Source organism: Delphinus delphis, chromosome 1 (assembly GCF_949987515.2).
Source record: "Delphinus delphis chromosome 1, mDelDel1.2, whole genome shotgun sequence".
In the NCBI taxonomy this organism is placed as follows: Eukaryota; Metazoa; Chordata; class Mammalia; order Artiodactyla; family Delphinidae; genus Delphinus; species Delphinus delphis.
In genome coordinates, this window is record NC_082683.1 from 179,552,901 (window position 1) to 179,575,471 (window position 22,571).

The window sequence follows — 22,571 nt, forward strand, 5'->3', positions numbered from 1 at the left end:
TATAAAAAAGGAGAAAGAAGTGAAAAAATAAATTTTTAGACAATAAGAACAAGTTCTTATAAATTCAAAATACAAATGCTAAAAAAAATTAAAATCAATAGAAAGGGGGCTTCCCTGGTGGCACAGTGGTTGAGAGTCCGCCTGCCAATGCAGGGGACATGGGTTCGTGCCCCGGTCCGGGAAGATCCCACATGCGTGGAGCGGCTGGGCCCGTGAGCCATGGCCGCTGAGCCTGCGTGTCCGGAGCCTGTGCTCTGCAACAGGAGAGGCCACAACAGTGAAAGGCCCACGTACCGCAAAAAAAAAAAAAAAAAGAAAAATCCATAGAAAGATTAGAACCTAAATGATGAATATCTCTTAGGAACTAGGATAAAGAGATAAACAGATAGAAAATAAGAGTAAATATTAAAATATCAGTGTATCAACCTCGACTATCATGTAGTTGACTAATAGTGGTTCTAAAAAAAAAAGAGGGGAAAAAAGAAATGAAAATTTCATTTTAAAAATTACTAGAGGGCTTCCCTGGTGGTGCAGTGGTTGAGAGTCCGCCTGCCGATGCAGGGGACACGGGTTCGTGCCCCGGTCTAGGAAGATCCCACATGCCGCGGGGCGGCTGGGCCCGTGAGCCATGGCCGCTGAGCCTGCGTGTCCGGAGCCTGTGCTCCGCAACGGAAGAGGCCACAACAGTCAGAGGCCCGCGTACCGCCAAAAAAAAAAAAATTACTAGAAAAATCCCGGAACTTTAGACATGAGTTTCCACATTGAAAGTGCCACTGGGGTAACTGTAGAATAAATGAGCCAAACCAGAGTATCACAGTGAAATTGCAGAACAGGGGCAACAGAGAAGCACCTAAGAATTTCCAAAGAGACAGAACAGGTAGCGTACGAAGGCATCAAATCGAAAATGTCCCTGAACCTCTGTCTCAACAGCAATTCTGGGAAGTCAGAAGATAATGCCTCCAAAAGGCAGAGGTTAAATCCCTTGCAACCTAGAATTCTTTGTCCAGAGAAACTATCAATCAAGTTTGGGGATAGACTAATAGCAGTTTCAGTCTTTCTAGAACTCAAAAATTTACCTTCTCCATAATATTCTTGGGAAGTGACAAAATGCAAGAGTGAAGTAGAAAGGAGGAATATGGGGATATAGAGACAAGAAACTGAATTCCAGGGAAGAACAGGTAAGTCTAAGGATAAATGTGCCAAAGCCTGGTAAGCAACCAGTCCAGATGGAAACAGGGATGAGGGCATTGGGTAGGATTTTCTGGGACAGGGGGTTGCAACAAGCTGACAGCCTCATGTGGGAGTCTCGAAAAACCTGGGTGAGTATGTGCCAAAGCTCTGACGGTTTGGGGAAAATCTAAGAATCAGAAGTTAGCATAGGTAATCTCAATTTTCACGTTTAAGTTACTCAACTCTTCTAACCCTAGTGCTTAGATAGCTAATCTACTTTCTACCATACCTTTTGCTTACAAAAAAAAAACCCTTAAACATTACTAATACTGTTTTTAGATTATCAACTCAATATCATGCAAATTACCACATCGTATTTTCCATACTCATTATAACTCAATGAAATAATTTTCATGGAGGATGTCCTGCTAAGACACACTGTAGTTCCTTGGATACAGTACAATTTCTTTCATTTGAAGTCATTTCATAGTCACATTTCAACTTTTAACAGCCTGAAGAAATTGCTATTTCAAGAAAATGTCGATGTGTTATGTAATTCAGATCTATATGCTCAGATGAGATGAGACCTAATCTATTCAAGGAACATGCAGGTCTGTTTCTATCCTGCTCTCAAGAATCTTAAGATAAAGCAAGATTTATTGACTTTAGGTGGTTTGCATGTCTACCTGTTAATCCTTATACTGTCATTTTCACCTTACTCAAATAATGTGGAACCTTGTTTAAACTTCCTTCCTGGTTCACTATAAAAATAAGATATGTAATAAATATCTCATAATTATAAGTTATTGCAAAGTGAGAGAATCTCTTTTTTCTAGACCAAATGTTCTGGTTTTCTCATCTTTACGTTATTACTTTTCATCGATTATCTTCCCCTTCCAATTTCTTTTCAAATTATGAAAACAAACTGGAATCCAATTTTTCATTAAAAAGCTAGTTTATACCAAAAAACCCACAATTTATTTGTAAGATTATGGACCTGTTTTTGAAAATGAAACAAACTGAATTAATAATTGATTAACAGTCAGTTCACTTTTCAAAATTTAACAGTGCTAGGTATTTTGGTATCATTTTACAATTACTATTATTTTTTATTATCTCCAAGAATACTTTCAACTGCATTGCATCCTGATACCAGGCTATGTTTGTTCTTTATACAGGGATGCTGGATTTTGTTCTCATGTTCATTCAACTCTTGACTCTATTATATATAGATCACTGCTATAAATCAGACGAATATAATTTTTTAACTATTACAACAAGGCTTACACCTATGAGATATTTCTCACAGTGATCTCTAAGGCTCCATCATGCTTAGTTATTTCTGTTTGGACAGTAAGACTTACTAGTCAGGTCTATGCCCATCTAGGGAGTAGAGAGCAGGATCTAAGAATCAGAGATTCCACACATTAAAATAACTGGAAGTACAGAGAATAAAACTTCTTAGGCACTAACTATAGGTATGAAAATACGCTAGGTACTTTATACGTGTTCTCTCATTTAATTCTTATAATAATACTATGATGTATATTTGACTAAACTAAGGTAAAACAACTTATCCAGGGTCACAAAGCTACCAAATGGCAAGCCTGAGATTAGAACTCTGACTGAGCAATAATACATGCTCAGGGGTCTACCAATCACCCAATACAGGCATGTACTTCTATAATACCCAGCCTTTGAATAAACATTGTCCAATGACCAGAGGTTTTCAGGAAGCTGCATAAAATGTGAACAAAATTCATTCATTCTAGTTTAATCTTAAATCAGCCTACTTATAATTTCTATACACTAAAGTAAATTCTATCTTCTAAAATTTGTTTAACTAATGTTCAGAGCATTACCTTCCTTTCTGCCTCTTAAATTATATTTTATTCATATGGGCAAATTTCCCAGCAGATAAACATCTGTTTGACTCTTTCATTTCACAGATTGGTAATTCCTTCTAATTATAGATTTTAGTACTGCTTATACGTTCATCACTGTGGATAAAAATTTTGAGAAGGATATGGCCTGCAACATGGTACAAGATCTCTGCCCAAACAACATAAATCTATCAACATCTAAGTAAATTTCGATCAATAAGAAGACTCATAACTGCATTATCTATTGTCTAGCCAACATTTTTCTCTATATATAATGTGTTCATGAGAGATAATGGGACAGACTCTTTCAAATTTCTACAACAGCACTGCCTAATACACCAGTAAGTACCATCACCATAAAGAACTGAGTTTAGTTACACACAATCTGCTTCGTGAACATGTACTGGTTCTTGGTGATAACTAGCTCCTTTTTAAGAGTACATATCATTCATCTTTTTTTAATGAAAACATCACTTGTATCCAAGTGGCACTACTCTGTAACCTAGTCACGCTCTTAGGATGTCAAGGAAACAGGGACATTTTCCGTTGCAAATAAACAACAGCATCCAGAGCGGAGGGTGCAAACTGGCTACATGCAGACATACCCAGCCCACAGTCATATTCTGTTTGGGCAACGCACCATTGTTGTTGTTGAACTGAGTAAGTGGCCAACTTCTAAATCAGATAATTCACTTAAAAATCTAGATTTCTTCTCTTAAAAATCAAAAGAACTTGCAATACTGGTTACACTTTTTTTTATTTTAACTTTGCAACAAATACCTAAAGCTGGGTAACAGCTTCTGTCTTTGGATGGGGCATGTGTTATTTATTTGGATCACCCCAATTTCCTACTGTCAGCCAAACCTGCTTATCTCATCTTAGGCCCTTATCTTGTCCCTACAGGTAACTGAATTCGCAACCCCTGGTATGGTGCAACTATTCAACAGGAAGTCCTGCTTACTTTTTTATATGACAAGAAAATGGTCCGGGGTACACAAAGTAGTCAATAATTCAAATATTTTAACAAGATTCCATTGCACAGTTTAAAGATAAAACGTGTGCCAAAAAAATACATACACACATAGATATAAAATAAATATTATAAACTATACAAGCTTATCTTGCTCAGGTAAGAAATGTTATTCTCATGTTTTTATTTTTGTGGTTTTTAGATACTTTTCAAACAACATAAGTTCAAGGCAATTAATTTTTAACTAATGTATAAGCTCCTAAGCTGATGGTCGTTAAGTTAAAATAGTTTTCACTAAATTTTACAGTCCCAATCTGTTTTTGTACAACCAAACACAAAAATCCCAGAAAGTTTTAAAAAATGTATTCAACATATAATGACTAAATAAGACACTTTACTTGAATTTTATAAAACTGAAAATGTAGTTCTTTAACAAAGGATTCCTGGGACTTTCATAGTCTTGTAAACATACATAAATGTAAAACAAATACATGAAGGCCAATTATTTTAAAACGAAAGTCAAAGCATCTCCTAAGATTATTTCCTTAATTTTTCATAAAGACATAAGGCAAAGGACAGATGTGTATGTAAAGCCATGCGAGACTTCCCTCACACTTGGCTTCCACTATCGAGCTGATAAACCTTTTACATCCAAAAGTCAAAGGTTAAATAAAGGAAAGGAAATGTTTTTTGTCAAACAGTCAGGTAACCACTAACAGTCTAAGTTGGTCAGCAGGAACCTAACTTAGAGTAATCAAATAAAACGAAGGAAACTGCCTTTCCGTAGAAAAATGTCTAATGTCTAGAGGCTGTTTTTCTGCCTGGAAAATTGACACAAAATGTGTAAAATTGAAACATTCTGCTTCTAAGGGACTTGCTTCAAGGAAGAGTGTGAAAGCCTCAAGTTTGGTATGAGTTACAGGGGATGTGGGCAGGGAGGACTACAAAGGCCCCAAACATCAAACTGTCTTCCTTATGACAGTATTTAATTTTGAACCCTTGGCGACAACTTTATAGTTGTAAAATTATGTTAATCAAATTAGGGGAAAAGTTACTTCTTGCATTTTTGCTATTATACGAAAGCAATTCTAAATACAAACAATGGCATGATTTAAATTAGTAATATCTCAGGGTTTGTTTGTTTTGTTTTGTTTTGCAGTACGCAGGCCTCTCACTGTTGTGGCCTCTCCCGTTGCGGAGCACAGGCTCTGGACGCGCAAGCTCAGCGGCCATGGCTCCCGGGCCCAGCCGCTCCGCGGCACGTGGGATCTTCCCGGACCGGGGCACGAACCCGTGTCCCCTGTGTCCCCTGCATCGGCAGGCGGACTCTCAACCACTGCGCCACCAGGGAAGCCCTCAGGGTATTTTTGAAATCTTGTTAAAGTAGGAGAGACATGCCATAGAAAAGGCTAAAGCATACAAAAATCCAAAATTAAATATTGACTTTTATATTAAATAAACCTGAATTGTAATATTTCTTCTACAGAGAGAATGAAACAAATACAAATTAAATACACTTACTTTCAAAACTTATAATAGCATAAATCCAGTCAAAGAAGAACCCATGGTTTTGAGAGCATTGTGTGCAAATTTTCTAGCTTAGAACTCTAAGGTAAATCTAAATTACTTTCAAGTCTTATATAATGGCATCATCCAGGATGAAAAGTAGCTTTAAAGCTTTATGTGAAAATTTTCTAGCTCATAACTCTAAGGCATAGAGTAGTTTTTATTAATAATGTATATAAATCACTTAGCAAAATGCCTCGCTTATAGTAAACAAACACTAAATGATGTTATTAATTTTGTGTTATTATTAGTATTATCATTGTCATCTCTAACCTAAAAGTCTTTGTTATTCAAGAAATCCAACACTCAAAGTTATTTTTTGCTTTTCTAATGAAAATTTACTACCAATTTGTATTTAATTTTACTTTGTATTAAAAAATCTTATACATCCTTAAATGTATCCCATTTTCATTATGACTACTCTTTAGGGACCTAAAATATTTTAAACTGTTCGATGTCAACAAAAACTCAAGAGATATTTATACTTTTCTTTTAAAATTTAGATCGTTAAAACACAAACTCAAACATTAGAAGGTAAAATAAATGAAGAGTTTTTTTTTAAATGAAGAGTTTTTTGATGAAGATATATAGTTGATCACAATAAAAAATTTTAGTGTTTAACAGGATATAAAGACAACAGGAGAAATTATTAATTTCTATCTAAGAATCTTAAATCACTGATACTAAAAATGACCTCTGAATAATCAATCTAGTATTATCTCGCAACAATAACTAAAAATGTAGTGTGTTTCAATATAAATGCACTACTTTTTCACAAAAGACAGCTTCAAGAAAAAGATGCTAAAATTTTTTCATATTTGAAAGTCATAATATACTCCAGGTAAAGAAATAAGTAACTAATTTAAAAAACTATAATCAGAAAGGAAATCATCTTTATGCTAAATCTCAACTTTTAAGAAAAAAAGTGAAATGACCAATTGTCAGATTAAGCATGTACAAAAATTCTCAGCACTTACAGTGGATAATATGAAAGCCATAGAAGCTTTTTCTATTTATTAACTGCTTCTATATATATATTCATTCACTTTACCAACTGTGAATAAACACTACAGTTAAATATTTAGTTTGCTATCCAATAGAAAGATTTATAAATGTGTCTTAACAAGACATGGAAATAAGTCTAGAATGAATACCAAAATTTAAGCAATGATTATGTTTCACAAATATAAGTGCCTTTACTTTCTTTTTCTTTATTTTCTTCCAATTTTTCTATAGTAAAATATATTACTTTTGTTAACAGAAAAGCATGGTTAAAGACATATATTTCTGTGTCTTGCTTATTCAAGTATTTTGTCATTTTTCTCAATAAATTTTAGCTCTATTAATGCTTAATTCTAAGAAGCCTTAGAATTTAGGACTTAGAATTAAGGCTGAATTCTAAGAGGACCAGGACATTCCCAAAACACTGAATGCAAACATTACTCTAAAGCCCTGGCAGCCACCAGTGAACACTCAGAACACTAGCAGAGGTGGCCTTCTCTCACAGAACCCCTGGAAGCAGCAGAGTCTGGAATTCAAGAAATTGGCCTTTAAAGGAAGAGACCTGATTGCCCCAACCAATCCCATGAATAATTCGTTTGCTACTTCTACCTTCCCTTCCCACAACCCTTCAAAAATGACTAAATTCTAAGTCTTGGTTTTATATGAAGCTAAACAAACTTTCTCCTACTACATCTTAAGGATACGATGAAATTGAGTGTTGTTGGAAGAGAAAAAATAGTAGAAAATAAATTGTAGGTGTAGTCACATTTCTCCTGTCCTCTCACAAAGCATTTCCACCACGTTGAACATTCTGTGTTGAAATTACAGAAAAACACTAATATCTGGCTCTAAGATGGTGATGGGAAGGTCACCTCACAAGTAATATTTTTTTGTCTTCCAAAGATCATTCTTTTGCACTGTGATTCCAAATTTCAAGCGTGTAGAATGAAATGCCTGTTCCCTTCCCATTCTTAATTCTGCTAGTCAACAATGACCAGCTGCTGCCTTTGGAGTATCTCCACGAAAACACACTTGTAGGACCATTTCCTGTCCTGGATGTCTTACCTGACAAAAGATGATCTGGGTAAATTCCCACACATTTTTAATATGCTCTTTATATAGTCCTGACATCTCAGAATTTTAGTGCAGGAAAAACTGATTAAAATTACTTTTGCTCACTGCAAAAAGTAGATGAATGCTGAAGTGTACAAAGTCAAAGAATTAGAGATCTATCCTTTTATAAGTATATACAATCATATATTAATATATAAATCTGTTATTGACTACTCCTTAAAATATACATTTATATATACATATAACTTGTTCTTTACAAACATAAGAACACACTATAGATATTACCTTGAAACTTTTCATCATTTCACAATATATCATAAACATTTCTCCAAGTCAGTATCTGTGTGTATAATTTTTCCTAACAGATAAATAATATTCCATTGTACTAGTCATTAATTCATTAACATATTTATTCAACAAATATCTATTAAGAGTTTACTCTTGTAGGCACTGGGAATACAACGCATCAGTGAACAGCACAGACAGCATTCTGGCAGGGAGGGGGCACAGAGTAGAGCCTGGGGAATGGGCCCTAAAGCACCTAATCAGTTCCTCCTGAGAGACATCTACATCCAGTGGTTTTGCTCTTATAAACCATGTCATAATAAATAACTTTGCTCACCCTTTAGTACTCACCACTGGGAATATTCCTGAGATTTAAATTTCAAGAACTGGAATTAACTGAGTCAAGGAGAAGCAGACTTTAAAAATCTGATAGATATTTTTAAATTCCCCTTCAAAAAGTCATGTCATTTTACAGTCCTACAAGCAGCACATGAAATATCTATTTCCCCTCATGCTTTTTATTTTTAGTTTTTCATTTCTGCCCATCGTAATGTGCTCGTTTCTTTTACCTTTAGTAAGGCTGAGCATCATCCACAGGTGTGTGTGTGTGTGTGTATACACACACATACATATGTATATATATGCTATTCACATTTCCTCTGTGAATATGCTGTTCAGATGCTTTACGTATTTTTCTATTGGGTTGTTTCTCTCTCTTATTATACTCTATGGTGATTAACTCTCTGTCACAGTGGTTGTAAATATAGTCCTACCAGCTTATTATTGGAATATTCAATTTCCTTACTATATTTGTCACCAAACAGAAGTTTTCGTCATTATGTAGTCAAAGGATGCCAACGTTTTTGGCTTCAGGATTCAATGTCAGGATTCAAAGGCTCTCACAGTTACAGTAGTTTTTAAAAATCAACAACAATCTCTTCTAGCACGTTTAGAGTCCCATCCTTCCTTTCAACACGTATGAAGTTCAATCGAAAGTGGTGAAGACTCAGTGTAGTCCGTGGACAAACCAGAACCCAAAACACCATTATTCCTCTCACTACAGCACTCACCGAGATTTGCCAAAACTATTTTCACAGACATACACCGATTACACCTTAAAATAGGTATTTACCTACCCATCACAACTTTCTAAATAAATTGCTGAATTTGATTATATTTTAATTCTCTGTTCTCTAATTTACTGGCTAGTCTCTAAATTGGCTATTCTCAAAGAACACCGTTGCATACTACTTTCCAGGACAGTGACTGAGACATGCCATGAACATCTATGAGATGGCAGTCTTTTAATTTTCTAGGAAAAAATAAGCTGCAGGATAGAATTTTCTCAATTTAAGATTCTCACTCTCCTCCACAGTTTTTTCATAAAGCTTTGATACCTACTATTTCTTATCTACTGGAAAGCACCGTCAAATAACAAAAATAAAAGGAACATTTACTCTTTTTAAAAAGACTAAATAACCAATAATGCTTACTGTGAAAGGTTTTCTTTATTGGCATAGACGATTTTTTTTGGTTTTTATTACACTGATATAAGTGAACCATATTTTCTGCGGGTGAGACTGTTCTTAATGTAGAACGACAACATTCAAGTCTCCTTCCACCCAGACGGGTTTGAGAACTACATAAAAGTAACCTGATATGGTAACTGCTCTAGAATCTGCTTCCTACAAATTAATGACAACTGGTTTGGAGATACAGACATGATACTAATCCTTCAATCATTTAACAAATAGCTATAGTTCATATTTTGTGTAAATATTTCGAGGTTAACAATGGCTTTCCTAAATTGAAACAGAAATGGCTAAGAATGTTTATTCTACAAGCCCATTCACAGGGACTATTGTGAAAATTTTAAAACATGCTAATTATTAATAGGTTCATTGTATTCAAAGTATGTTAAGAGTTCAAAACAAAGAGAAAGATTTAGACTCTTTAATTATGGATATCATAATTAATTTATGTAAAATAGATTCAAATATTACATAAGAATGATGTCTATAACTTACTCTCAAATGGGTCAGCAAAAACAATACTACAACAGAGAGACATACAGAATTTGTGTGTGTGTGTGTGTGTGCGTGCACGCATGTGTGCACATGCGTGTGTGTGTGTGTGTGTGTGTGTGTGCGTGTGTACACTGAGAGAGTGGGGGGAGGTGGGGAGAGACAGAAGCAGGCTAACAACTGTGAATCTAGGGGATGTGTAGACAAGAGCTCATGGTAGTATTCTCGAAACTTATCTGTAAATTTGACTTTTTAATGAAAAGATATTCTGAGTAGAATTTATAACTTAACCCTCAAAGATTGAGAGGAATGTAGCTAAAAAGCAAATGAACATTAAATTTAATGTTATTTCTTTTACTATAAACATTTCTATAGAATCTAGCTTGACCAATATCCGTATTGTAATCACAGTATAGAGTCCTATTTGTATAGAACACACCTACATTTCTAAGTCATCAGGACATATTAAAGGGAAGCTAACCTTCCGGACCGTCCTCCTCAGCACTAGCAACTCAAACCCAAGGTCCACAGACAGAGAGACACGCTCTCAACTGTCTACCGAGTGAGTCCAGGCCAACCAGGTAAGTGATGGAGGCGGACAGGTAGGGCTTGTAAAACAAGCAGACTCCTGACACAAGGAGACACCTGCTGCTCAGCACCAGCTCAGTGTTGCTGGGACAGCAAGACCAGCGCTAGCAAAAGGAACGAAAAACGTGAACTTTATGTAAAATTTCACTAAAATTTATAAGGTTAGAAACACCTTCTAAAATTTTTTAAACACCATGAGGCCAAATAAAACACCTCTAAACACTTCTGCCCAGAATCACCAGCTTGCAACCTTTACCTTCAACCAACAATTCACTTTCAAAAATCCAAGTTCTGGGTCAGCAATAGAACACATATTAACTTAACTGAATTTTTTGCATCCTACTTGATATGTGAAGCATACATTATCTGACCTCATAATTTTTCAAAAATAAACCCACAAAAACTAATCTTTAAAAGGGCCAATTCTAACACAATATTGTAAATCTACTATACTTCAATAGATTAAAAAAAAAAGAAGGAGCCAATTCTTTGAAGCAAAATTCTACTGTTACTGGTATATCTTTAAACCAAACTGATGCCATATATAGAGAGTAAATAAAATTATTTTTCAACTTAGTTGGATTTAAATAAAACAATTAAAAATATATATAAGCATATTTTTAAGCATCCCAAGCACAGCAAAGTACAAAAGAAAGACACCGTTAATCTATCGTGCCTCCAATTTTATTTTTTACTACAAATACTTACCTGAGGATGCATAAGCAGATTTTCCCTCCCGATGTGAGTCGGCAGAATCCAAACCTCTGTTTACTTTCAATGTCTGTCAGTACAAAGGCAAAGTGCTGTCCGACTTGATTCTGAGACACTCTAAAATACAGTAGTATTATAACACTTTAAGCCTTGTGTGAGAATTTTCTTAGAGAAAAGCAAATGCAAGAATAGATGTATGTGTGGCATTGTTTTCACCTTTCCAATCAGTTGGTTCTCAAAGACAGAATGACGTTTTAAAAACTAAAATGAGCGTGAAATGTGCAAACTAAATCATGAAGCAAGTACCAAAATAGGTTGAAACGCCTTATGGACTGAGCAATTCAGCATATTGTAATCCCTTACTAGGGAATCATAAGGTATCTTACCGTAAGTTTTCACATGCTTGAAAGTACTTATCAAATATTTCATAAATTCCGAACGTACTACTAATGGAACCGGGGAGGTGAGAAGCTGGTCATATGACGGTCCGCCCCTCCCCAGCCTCTCCTCCAGGTGACTCTAAGGCTTCTCACACAGCAAAGCGTGTTGCTGCACAGCCTACTGGCAGCCACCACCAACTCTGTTTAATTGCTTCTTCTGTTGACATTCTCACCCAATAAAGTACCATACAAATTACTATTGGCAATTTTTTTAGCATTCTCTTCTAGAGCTACCTGTATCCTGGTAATAAATTTCCAAATTTACAAAGAATCTGAGCTAACGTGAACTAAGTATCATCATACGTGTCACACTGCCATGTAAGGTGCAGTATAAATCATTACGCTGAACCTTTACTATTATTTAAAATATACAAATATATTTCCTGTTACTGGCCATAACTTTGCCATTAGACAACAATAACTGAACATCTGCTTCCTTGTCCCAAAATAAAGTTTCCAGGACACCTAAACTTTGGCTTTGAAATAGCCACAGGAATTATGTATGAGGAAACAAGCTACTTACCCCTACTGCACCAATACTACAAATCATTTTCAATTGTCAGGGAATACTGCAGTTCAAATGCTGAATATTTAACAAACACAGTTTTATGGGGACAGGTTTGTTTTTGTTTTTTTAACTTTTACAAACTTCACAAACAACCTCTAGTGTCTCCTGTGCCCTCTAGTGCCCAATGTTCACAATTTACTTCCACAGCTTTTCTTCCTTTATTTCATCTTTGCTATTAATTTGGAAATTGCAACTTTAGCAGGCACAAGTGATTCCCCAGAAAAGAGGTAAAACAAGGGGCATCATTCACCAGCAGTACTTATTACTATCAATTAGCCCATCGTTCGAAAGACTTTTTTACCTTTAACACTGTAAAATTTTAGATTTTTACTAATCTCTACTTTTAGCAAAATATTTTCCTAAAATAAATTTTCTTTTAATACCACCTCACAGCATACCCTTAAAGAAAACTGATAATAGGGTATGAAAATCACATGAAAAACAATAAATGATCTGTTATTATGCTCAAAGGGCTATATATTCTGTGACATTCCAGTTACACACAGGTAATACTCTATTCATCCGGCATTTGTTCAGTAAAATACAAACATAATGAGATTTTCAAAACTGCTAGGTAAGAGGGTTTCTCTGCAGCCTTCCATAATATTGCACGATTTCTATAAAGCTATTCTTGGGAGACAACCAGCCATGAGTTTTACAATATCACACAGATGGTCTTTTCAATCAGGGTGAAGTGAGATAGAAACCAGGATATATACATCTAATTTTAAAAGACACAATTCTAAGGCTCTGATAAAGGACATATTAATGTTTTTTTCTCCTAGTGCTTACAACGTGTACCTGAAGAACAAAAGGAAGAAATGGAACCTTAAGACTAATCCTAACTGGCCACAGTGGAATAAACAGAAGATATAATGATTTAGAAGGCTTCTCCATTTCAAATATTATTTAATTTTGAACCTCTAGTCTTTTTTGTTAGAGGCAATGGGGGAAAAATACATTTCATTTTATAAAGAAAACACATGTAATAATTTTAAAGTGCTCACTGAGATTAGGCTAAGGTTATTTTAAATGATGACTTATACTGTACCTTTCAACGTCGAAGGGGAAACAGAACTTTGGCACAGTCTGTAGTACTTCCTGCAAATGCAAAAAAAAAAAAAGCTTTAGAATATTTTTAAAGATGCAGTTAAAACTTTTTTGGAGACATTTTTTAGGAAAAAAAAGTTTGTCTTTTTCTTAAGAAAAATAACAGAGGTTCCTGGACTAAAATAATTGATTATTAAAAAGGAATTAAGTGTGTGCTTTGGCAGATTGCACTGACAATGCCACGGAAGCCCCAGGAGGGAAAGGCCTGGCCTGAAGGGTATTAACACCCCTCACATCCCCGCTGGGACTCCCTTCAACAAGGCCATATGGATTTTACAAGAAGCACCGCACCATATGGGTAAGCTGCGTCTGCTGCTGCTTGTACCACAGAGTAGCCACAGGGACTTCTGACAGATCCTGGCTCAGAAATATAAATGTTGTTTCAATTAAAATGCAGGCAGAGAAAAGGGAATGAAGTTGGCAGCAATGAATTACTGAGAGGTATAACAACTCTACGTGCCCCAGAGTAAAATGGTTCAAAAAAAAGTATTTTCTATAGCTAAAGAAACACATTTATATGTTGAACTCTTGGTAAATTCAACATCAGTAACACTAAGTTTAATCCCAAGTAACACTCTTAAAGAAATGTGTATCTAAAAATAAGCCTTTAATGTAAAACTACATAGCTTCTACTCTGTGCACTTTTATTTAAGAATTTCCTAATATGAAAATCAATGTTTTAATTAAGCATAGAAAATAATCTTACTGACTTGAAACTGCAGTGATTTTACAGTTATTATAAAATAATTTTAAAAGCTTTTAGAAATCATATACATTAACAAGTATAACAAAATGCAGATAACTGTCAGATATCTGGCAAAAAAATAGAAAAAGATCTATTTTGTTAAATATGAAAAACAACTTAAAATTAACTCCTGTCGTAGAGTCAGAATTGAAGACACCATCACACAAGTTTAAAGCCAGGCGATTTTACAAGAGAAAGCAGAGATTGATGAAGAGGCTTCATATTAAAAGAGTAAAGAGCAAATATCTTCATGCAGTAGCCACTCCCCAGCAAAAAATGCCCTATCACTACTTCTCTACCAATAAAACTTACATTCAGAGAAATCATCAGTATATGAATATTAAGCCCTATACACAGTCATAGAATTGAGTGTTTTAAGCAGAATTTCTCCCATTCTTTTAAAATGTAAACTGGTATAAAGTATCAAGTAAAAATAAATCATTGTAAAATTCCAATGCCAAAACCTAAGAAAGCTTCAAGAGCCTTAAGTCCCTGAAGCTGAAAGAAAAGCATATGTAAAAAAGCTATCTTCTATCTTTAGGGCAGGGTACCCAGGTTTGCTTATGAACATACATTTGTAAGTACGAGCGCAAACCCCGTATTCAGAAAAAGCCAACTGTTTTACTACTGACAGTGTTTTATTATCAATAAATGGAACTAAAAGAGCTGCTAAGCTTGAAATAATTCAAATTACTTAAACTGAAAACAGGACATTACAAAAGAGAACAGTTCATCTGACCACTGCTAATCCTTATCTTGTACTGCAAAAAGTGAAGCCATTTCCCATATTTACAACACACATGAACGCTATTCAGATACTCCCCCTGCAAAGCTGTTCATATCATTTCTGTAACAATAAAGATAGATATTCAAAATCCATTGTCTGCTTCCAAATATACCCGAATTAATAATATATTTCACATTGATTTTAAGACTCAAATAAAGAAGAATGTTTCCCAGTTAGTTGCTCAATCGTTCACACCCTCCCCCTCCCTCCTTCCAGAAGCAACACACATGCACACACTTCTGCAAAACAGCCACGGCTCGCTCCCCAACTGGCAGAAGCATCCCTCAGGGGACAAGTCTTTAAACCTCCGCACTCTTTAAAATTCAACCAGCCAGCAGGTCTATAGACTAGTGTATAAACAGTATAGACAAAAAAATCCTCTCTCAGCTTATGTCAGTGACAAAGCAGCTCAGCAGTTGACTGTTCCTCCCCTGACAGTATAAGCTGGGCTTACACAGATCAATGGTTGCAAGTCCTACCTAGCTCCCAGGGCTCGGTTTTCTTCCTTAATTACAGGTGCTATTCAAACTGAGGTTGAAAAAGAAGAGAGGAAGAGAGAGAGAGAGAGAGAGAGAGAGAGAGAGAGAGAGAGAGAGAGAGAGGTGAGAGAGAGAGAGAGAGAGGGAGGGAGGGAGGGAAGAGAGTTGGAGGGAGGAATAAAATACATGCAAATAGTTTTTTGGATCCTTTTAACAATGATGTTAATTGAAAACTGTACTTTTATATTGATTAGAAGTGCTCATAAACTCTGGTATTTCCACCGCACTGTGTTCTTGATATGACACATACACACACACATTTCTGGATTGGCATCCGTAGATTATGTGAAAGGTTTAAGACAATACTCTGCAAAAGTTATGTTTCTCTATTCCTACCGGCTTTTGTTTTTATGAAATACCTAACTTCCTCAGGCAAGAAAAATTATCTGGGTTCTCAAAATCTTCTTAATTCTCTAAAAGATTTATTTTCATAGAAAGAACACATTGACTAACACGTCAAATGTTAAAAACAGAAATAACAAAAAGAATGATATATTAATAGAATATAAAATTATGAATAGCAAAATACAAGAGGCAATACCACATATATCTGCATATGCCCTAAAAACAAGTCTACTGCTATATAAATAAACTGACTGGGAAATATATAAATGACTGAAAACAAGGATTAATGCAAATTTATACACTGTGGTTTTTTGGTACTATATCCTGTATCTGTACTAATAAGCATTATGATCAAACTGATCATGTAAGAGAGAAGAAACTGCTCATGTTAAGAGTGGTATATTTACTATCCATGAGGTTGCCTCTGAGCATTATAAATTGATCAAATAAAAGAGGAAAGGAGCATTTAAGAATCTACTTTAAAAAAAAAAAGCTGAAATATGTAAAGTTTACCTCCTGATTAGAGTTCAGTAACTACAAAGGTCTTAGAATTTCTCTGAAAAAAATCTAAGAGGCAAGGAGATGCACCATCGTTGGGATCAGTACTTGTTTTCCTTGTCCTCAATGGCTCCTTCCCCTGCCCTCCACTGAAATGCTGAGGTTCCAACCAGTCCTCTCCGCCACACTCAGTAAATTATATCTGCCTAGGCAATCTCACCTACACCCACGGATTCAACTACAACTACCAAATTTCTTAGTCCTATAGCTCAGATACTTCTGTGAACTCCAAGATTATACTTCTAACTACTTTCTAGTATCAATCTCTGAACATTCCCCAGACACCTCCAACGCAGAATGAACAAAACTGAAGTCACTCTTTCAGTTTTATAGTCCTTATCACCCAGAACGGCAGCACTGCACACCCCGTTACCCAAACAAGCACATGGTAGTTGCCTAGACCTCTCCCTTTCCCTGACCCCCATATGCAATCAATCATTCCTCAAATTCTGTTTGTTCAACTTCATAACCGTCCTTCTCCAGGGGTTCTCAATGGGAGGGCAGAAAGAATTAGACGGAAGATAAGATGGTATAAGATAATCACTTGGGAGGGTTTTTCACAACACACTCGATTGCCTACAGTAAGGGTCTTGAGTGTTTAACTTGGTTTGACTGCAACCTATAACTAAGGAATAAGATAAGGGCGCCTACTGTACACAAGCAGTAGTTACCCTCTCACTGCCAGAAGTGACACGGTGGACTTTTTTGGGGACTGATTCAGTACCCTCCTCAAGGACTCAGGAGTCCTCCATCCTTCTGCTCTGCTGTCCGGAGTTTGTGGCTTTGTCCTCAGGCATATCTACTCGCGGTCACAAAACGAGCTGCCAGAGTTCAGCTGACCACATGAAGATACCGCTGTATCCAGCGAAAGCTTCCTGGGAGGCTCTTTCTATCAGCGGGGAAACCTTTCCCAGCAGGCCCACCGGCTGACTTTCCCGTGGCAGCTGATCAGCCAGAAGGTGGCGGCCACTCCTAGACTAACCACGGGCAGGGCAAAGGTTACCCATGCTTAGCTTAGCCTTAGACTACTTAGAGAAGTCAGAATTCAAACCCATCCATTTTCCACTGGCCACAACACCTGTAATTAATTACAAAGAAGCTTGAGTGAAGCATCATCTTTTCTTTCTTAAGACTCCTCACAGCAATTTTAATTAGATAAGAATTACAGTTCTACCAAAGTTCTCAGGAAAAATATACACGATATTACATAAGGACAGTTTTCAAATATGCATAAATTTATTCATTTGAATAACACTTTCAGAATCCTTTTGTAAAAAGGGGGCTTTACTTATCAATTTTAATCTAATTTTTCACAATGGCCACTGATTCCTAAAAAGATGGTTACCTAATTTTGAATATTATCTCCCAAAACAAATGAGAATTCATTAATACCACGTATTCACTCAATCTATTTGTGCTTTACATGGGGGAAAAATAAATTTTTTTTTCTCAAAAGAAATATTCACTGAGCTACTTAGTGACAAGCAGGTTGCACAGCGCACAACGGGGATTCCCAAACTGCACCCGAGCTGCTCAAGGCACCATGGCACACCCACAGGGGTACTGCGAGATGCTCTAAGTTTCCGAGGAAACACAGCTACACTAACAGGGTTTTTAGATTGGGATGCATTTTATTAAAAGGTAGAACTACAATTATACCGTAAATTACACATACAGCCTCTTTAAACATCGTCTTACTTTCTAAAGTTTTTTAAGCTTGGAGACTCTATTTTAAACTTAGAGCCAAGGAATAACTATCAGAATAATTGAGACCACTGCAGGATTTTTCTCTTGGTTTTACTTTTATGTACTATTTCAATTAGAAGTAAATTTCTCTTTCATCCTTCTTCCTTAATTTAAGGAAAACACCAAGTCTGTGAATTCTGACACTAACAGTGTTTAGATTGTTAACTCTGATCAAGTTATTTTTCACTATCAAAAATTAAGAATGGGGCTTCCCTGGTGGCACAGTGGTTCAGAGTCCGCCTGCCGATGCAGGGGACACGGGTTCGTGCCCCAGTCCAGGAAGATCCCACATGCTGCGGAGCGGCTGGGCCCGTGAGCCATGGCCGCTGAGCCTTCGTGTCCGGAGCCTGTGCTCCACAACGGGAGAGGCCACAACAGTGAGAGGCCCACATACCACAAAAAAAAAAATTATGAATGAATTTTTATTGTTGAAAGATTTAAATAACTGCCACGAAGCAAATACATTCGACTGTAAAAAGAACTGTATTGTAGAAATACGCATTTTGAGATTTTGGTTCTATGTGTATCAGTCAGGTGATGAGAGCTCTGTACTCAATATTAGCTTAATCTAATGCCAATGAAAAAGCCTAGATTCAAAGCAGTACAGCATGATGTTACCAAAAATACGTATACTGTACTTAACGATTAGATAGGTGGTTTACTTGGCAAATAAAAGGAATAATACATTTCCCTCATTAATTTAAGATAAAGAGAAGAATTCAAAAGGCATGAAAGTATATATATATAAGCAAATGGGCTTCCAAAGGTTTTTTGTCAAAAATTCTATTCCAACCACCTTCAAATTTTTATGCCTACGTTAACATTAACTTTTAAACAGTGATTTGAATAACAATTATCCAACTCTAAGAAAAAGCCACCTAGGAAGACTCCCTTTCTTTTTCCCTAATAACCATGTAACCTCCCATTCCTTTCAGACTAATATACTTATTCTTTGCATCACTCACCCCTATTTTAACTAGTAACATTTTCTAGATCAAAGGAAACACCTATATAATAAAATAGAGCATTGCCTATAATATTTATTTGCATTATAGACACTAAGCTACTTAAAAATGAATATCAAACTGCCATTAAATCAAGATAAGTAGAATTAAGATAAGTAGAAAAAAGCCTCAATTTTTAGAGAGAAACAAGTTTGACACCAGTCAACTGATCTGCTACCATGATCCCAACCCACAGCTAGATGCTGTGGAGAGTAAAGGAAACGTGATTACTAATTTTCAGGGCTACGATGAGATCCCAGAAATAGGCACAGGCACCAGTGTGCAGGCACACACCCACGAGGCAGCAAAGCCCAGTGGTCAGTGCACGGTGCTCTGGAGCCAGGAGGTGACACTCAGACCTGGCTGTGCCAGCCCCCGGCTCAGCGCCCCCGTCACCACCTCTAGAAAATGTGCCAAAATTATCATCTATCTCATAGGATTAAGTGAGGATTTACTCGGGATTTGTATGAGGATTAAGTTAAAAATCCATGTAAAATGATTAGACAGTGTCAGGTACATAAACCCCACTGACAACTGTTAACTCTTTTATTAATTAGTTAACTTATTTTAAGAACTCAAGTGTCATATGAATTCAAATGAAGAAGATACTTATTCAACACATATTTACTAAATAACTACAACATTTAAGGTCCTGTGTCCAATGACCTATGCCAAAACATTAACATACTGAGGTACAAAATACAAAGTATTATACTGAATAATTTATCTGCCTCCTTGGAAGATGGTTAACACATTTAATTAATATAGATGCCTATGGATATAGATATAGATTTGAATATATTCAACTATTTCTGTTTAATCAAACACAATAGAGGCAAACTCGGTTAATGCTGCAAAATCATACACTGTGCATATCTGATGTTTTCAGTATGTACAGGAGCTTACTTTGGGCTACCACCCTGGCTACTTCTTTGAATTAAAAATATCTTCAAAGAGTCACGCCAACAGACATTTTTCATTTAAGGGAGGGTTTACTAATAAAATTCTTTTTTCATGTACTTATTTATCAATACACTTAATAAGGATTAATTACCAACTCTGCACAAGGCACTGTCCAGTGTGAGGAACGGAGGGACTTCCTGCCCCCTTCACCTCAAAGGGGGCTTCCCTGCAACTGTCCTGGCGAAGACACTGACAGAGATGCCCTTAGAAAACACATCCTCTTTGTAGCAGTGCCCTTGATTACTGAATTATGTTTTCCATTTTCTTTAATTTTGCGTCATTCTTTGTTCTTTGTTAACCTTTAGCTGGATTTTACATTTTCTCCAGTCTGGATTTTATATTTTCCCCAGTCCTGTGGACTGCCAGACCCTTGATTCATATTATTTCTCATATTCTTCAGACCTAGACCATGTGCAATCTTTCTGTCACTGTATTCATGTAAATATTCTCCATTCATTGGGTAAATCACACATTAAAGAATGTATTTTGCTGTTATGGATGACAAACGAGGTATGATATGTCCCAGAGAAGTAAACTACAATTACCCTTTTTTCTTTTTTTTTTTTTGATCCTGCCTTGAACCCAGTTCGGAACTATGCCTGCACTGCTTGATTTTCCCTAGATAGTGAATCCTGCGATAAACCAGATGAGAATCTTGTTTGTCTGATGCTTTAGGAAACAACAGAAACTTTAGTTTTAGAGCATAAATCAGGGCCCCTACACTTTAGATGACTATTGTATTCTGGGAGCAACAGTACACATACTAATTATTTCTCTATACCTTGAAGGTCCCTGGAGTCTATAAGGTCACCTAGTAGAAACGAGAATCACGGTGTCTTTTTAAAGTTTGGAAAAATCATAACTGACCATTTACCCATTTGGAGGCTTTGTCTGGAAGAACTAAATTATAATTACACAATTATAAAATACAGACTGTTCTATGAAGATTATTTACTTTGGTATAAAGTCTAATCAGTACTAACTCATATTTACAAACTCAACATGAACTTATTTATATGAATAATTAATATGCTTATGTACATTTATGTATATTCATTTAGCAAATATTTAATGTGCGAATAGTAATCAAAGACAATCACAATGTAATGTAATAAAAGCGTGGGTGGTAAAAGTGAAAAACACCAGGGAGTCCAGAAATCAGACATGTACACCAAATTCAGCAGGGGTGCTTCTGGAGGAGTGTGGTGGAAGTCCCAAGGGAAGAAATCTCATCTATTGCTAAACAGAGAAATACAGAGAGAACAAGAAGTTGGCCTGACTATTGTACAATGGGAGGGAGGTAGAGAGGAGTTAAGGGTGGTTTTCCCATCACAGGAAAGAATATTACAGAAAGGTCCAGAAAGGTCTGGAGACAAGAAAGAACACGTACAAAGTCTGGGGGGATGATAAGAGAATGTGGCTTGAGAAATAAGCAGGGGACTGATTCTATCAAAAGGGCTTTAGGCCAATTAAGAAGTTCTGACTTGATGCAAAGAGTAGGGAAACCACCCCTCCTGGTTTGCCCAGAACCCTTTACATGCATCTTCTCAGCACAGTTATCAGCAGCAACCCCTTTTACTCTCAAAAGTGTCCAAGTTACAATTTATCATAACAGAAATCAGAACAGTGGTACCCTGGGGCTGTGGGAGTGGGTTAGCAGGCACAGGAAGTAACCAGGAAGCAGCAAGAGGGAACTTTCTGGAGTGACAGAGATAGTCTGTATCTTTAAAGGAATGTGGGTTACACAGGCGTAGGCATCTGTCAAAACTCATTTCACTGTACACTTGAGATCTGCATTGCACCATATACAAATTATCAGTGAAAAAGTAATAAATAAGTATCTCAGTTTGGACAATAAATCATGGTCACCCAACCTAAGAGAAACAGGGAAGCTTTGAAGGGTTTAAAGCAAGGGAGGGACATGACTGGACTTGAATTTTAGGAAGATCACTCTGACTACAGTTTGTAGAATGGGTTTTAAAAGGACAAGACTGAAGGCTGGAAAATCAGATAGAAAGGCTTTTGCAATCGTGGAGGTGAGGAGTGGTGACCTGAAGTGAGACAGTGCAGCAGGAATGCAGAGAAGGTACAAAACTGAGATATAAACAAGAGTAAAAATGGAGACGCCCAGGAGGTAGCTGGATAAAACGTCTGGTGCTCCAGAGAGAGAATCTGGCCTAGACAAAGAAAGGGAATGGCACCGATTAAAAGATACGGAAGTGATAAGAGATAGGACTCTTTTATTGTCTGCTGTTATGGACAGTTACTATTATTCTTCATATTTTTATAGTCGCCTCAACAAGCAGCTTTATTATAATGTTCCCAAATTATGAAATCACTGTATTTTCTCATAATCCTGTCTTTATTTTTCTAGTGATTTGTATCAAGATATACGTTATAGAGTACTCAACCACTTCTGGTATTATAATCACAGTATGTCATCAGTCAGTAACCAGAGATCAATGAAGTTAGTAGTGACCCAGAAAGTCCTAG

General features: G+C 36.3%; 1 protein-coding gene across 2 annotated transcripts in view; it reads right to left on the minus strand.

The window, feature by feature from the left end:
- The window catches only part of DENND1B (DENN domain containing 1B), a 251,610-nt gene that overhangs the window by 144,510 nt on the left and 84,529 nt on the right, over positions 1-22,571 (minus strand). For both annotated transcript variants that reach the window (XM_059998790.1, XM_059998789.1), the window contains exons 4-5: positions 13,333-13,382; positions 11,271-11,390 (exon numbers count right to left, since the gene is read on the minus strand). In XM_059998790.1, the coding sequence (XP_059854773.1) occupies positions 11,271-11,390; positions 13,333-13,382 (170 nt within the window). The remainder of the gene's footprint in view (positions 1-11,270; positions 11,391-13,332; positions 13,383-22,571) is intronic.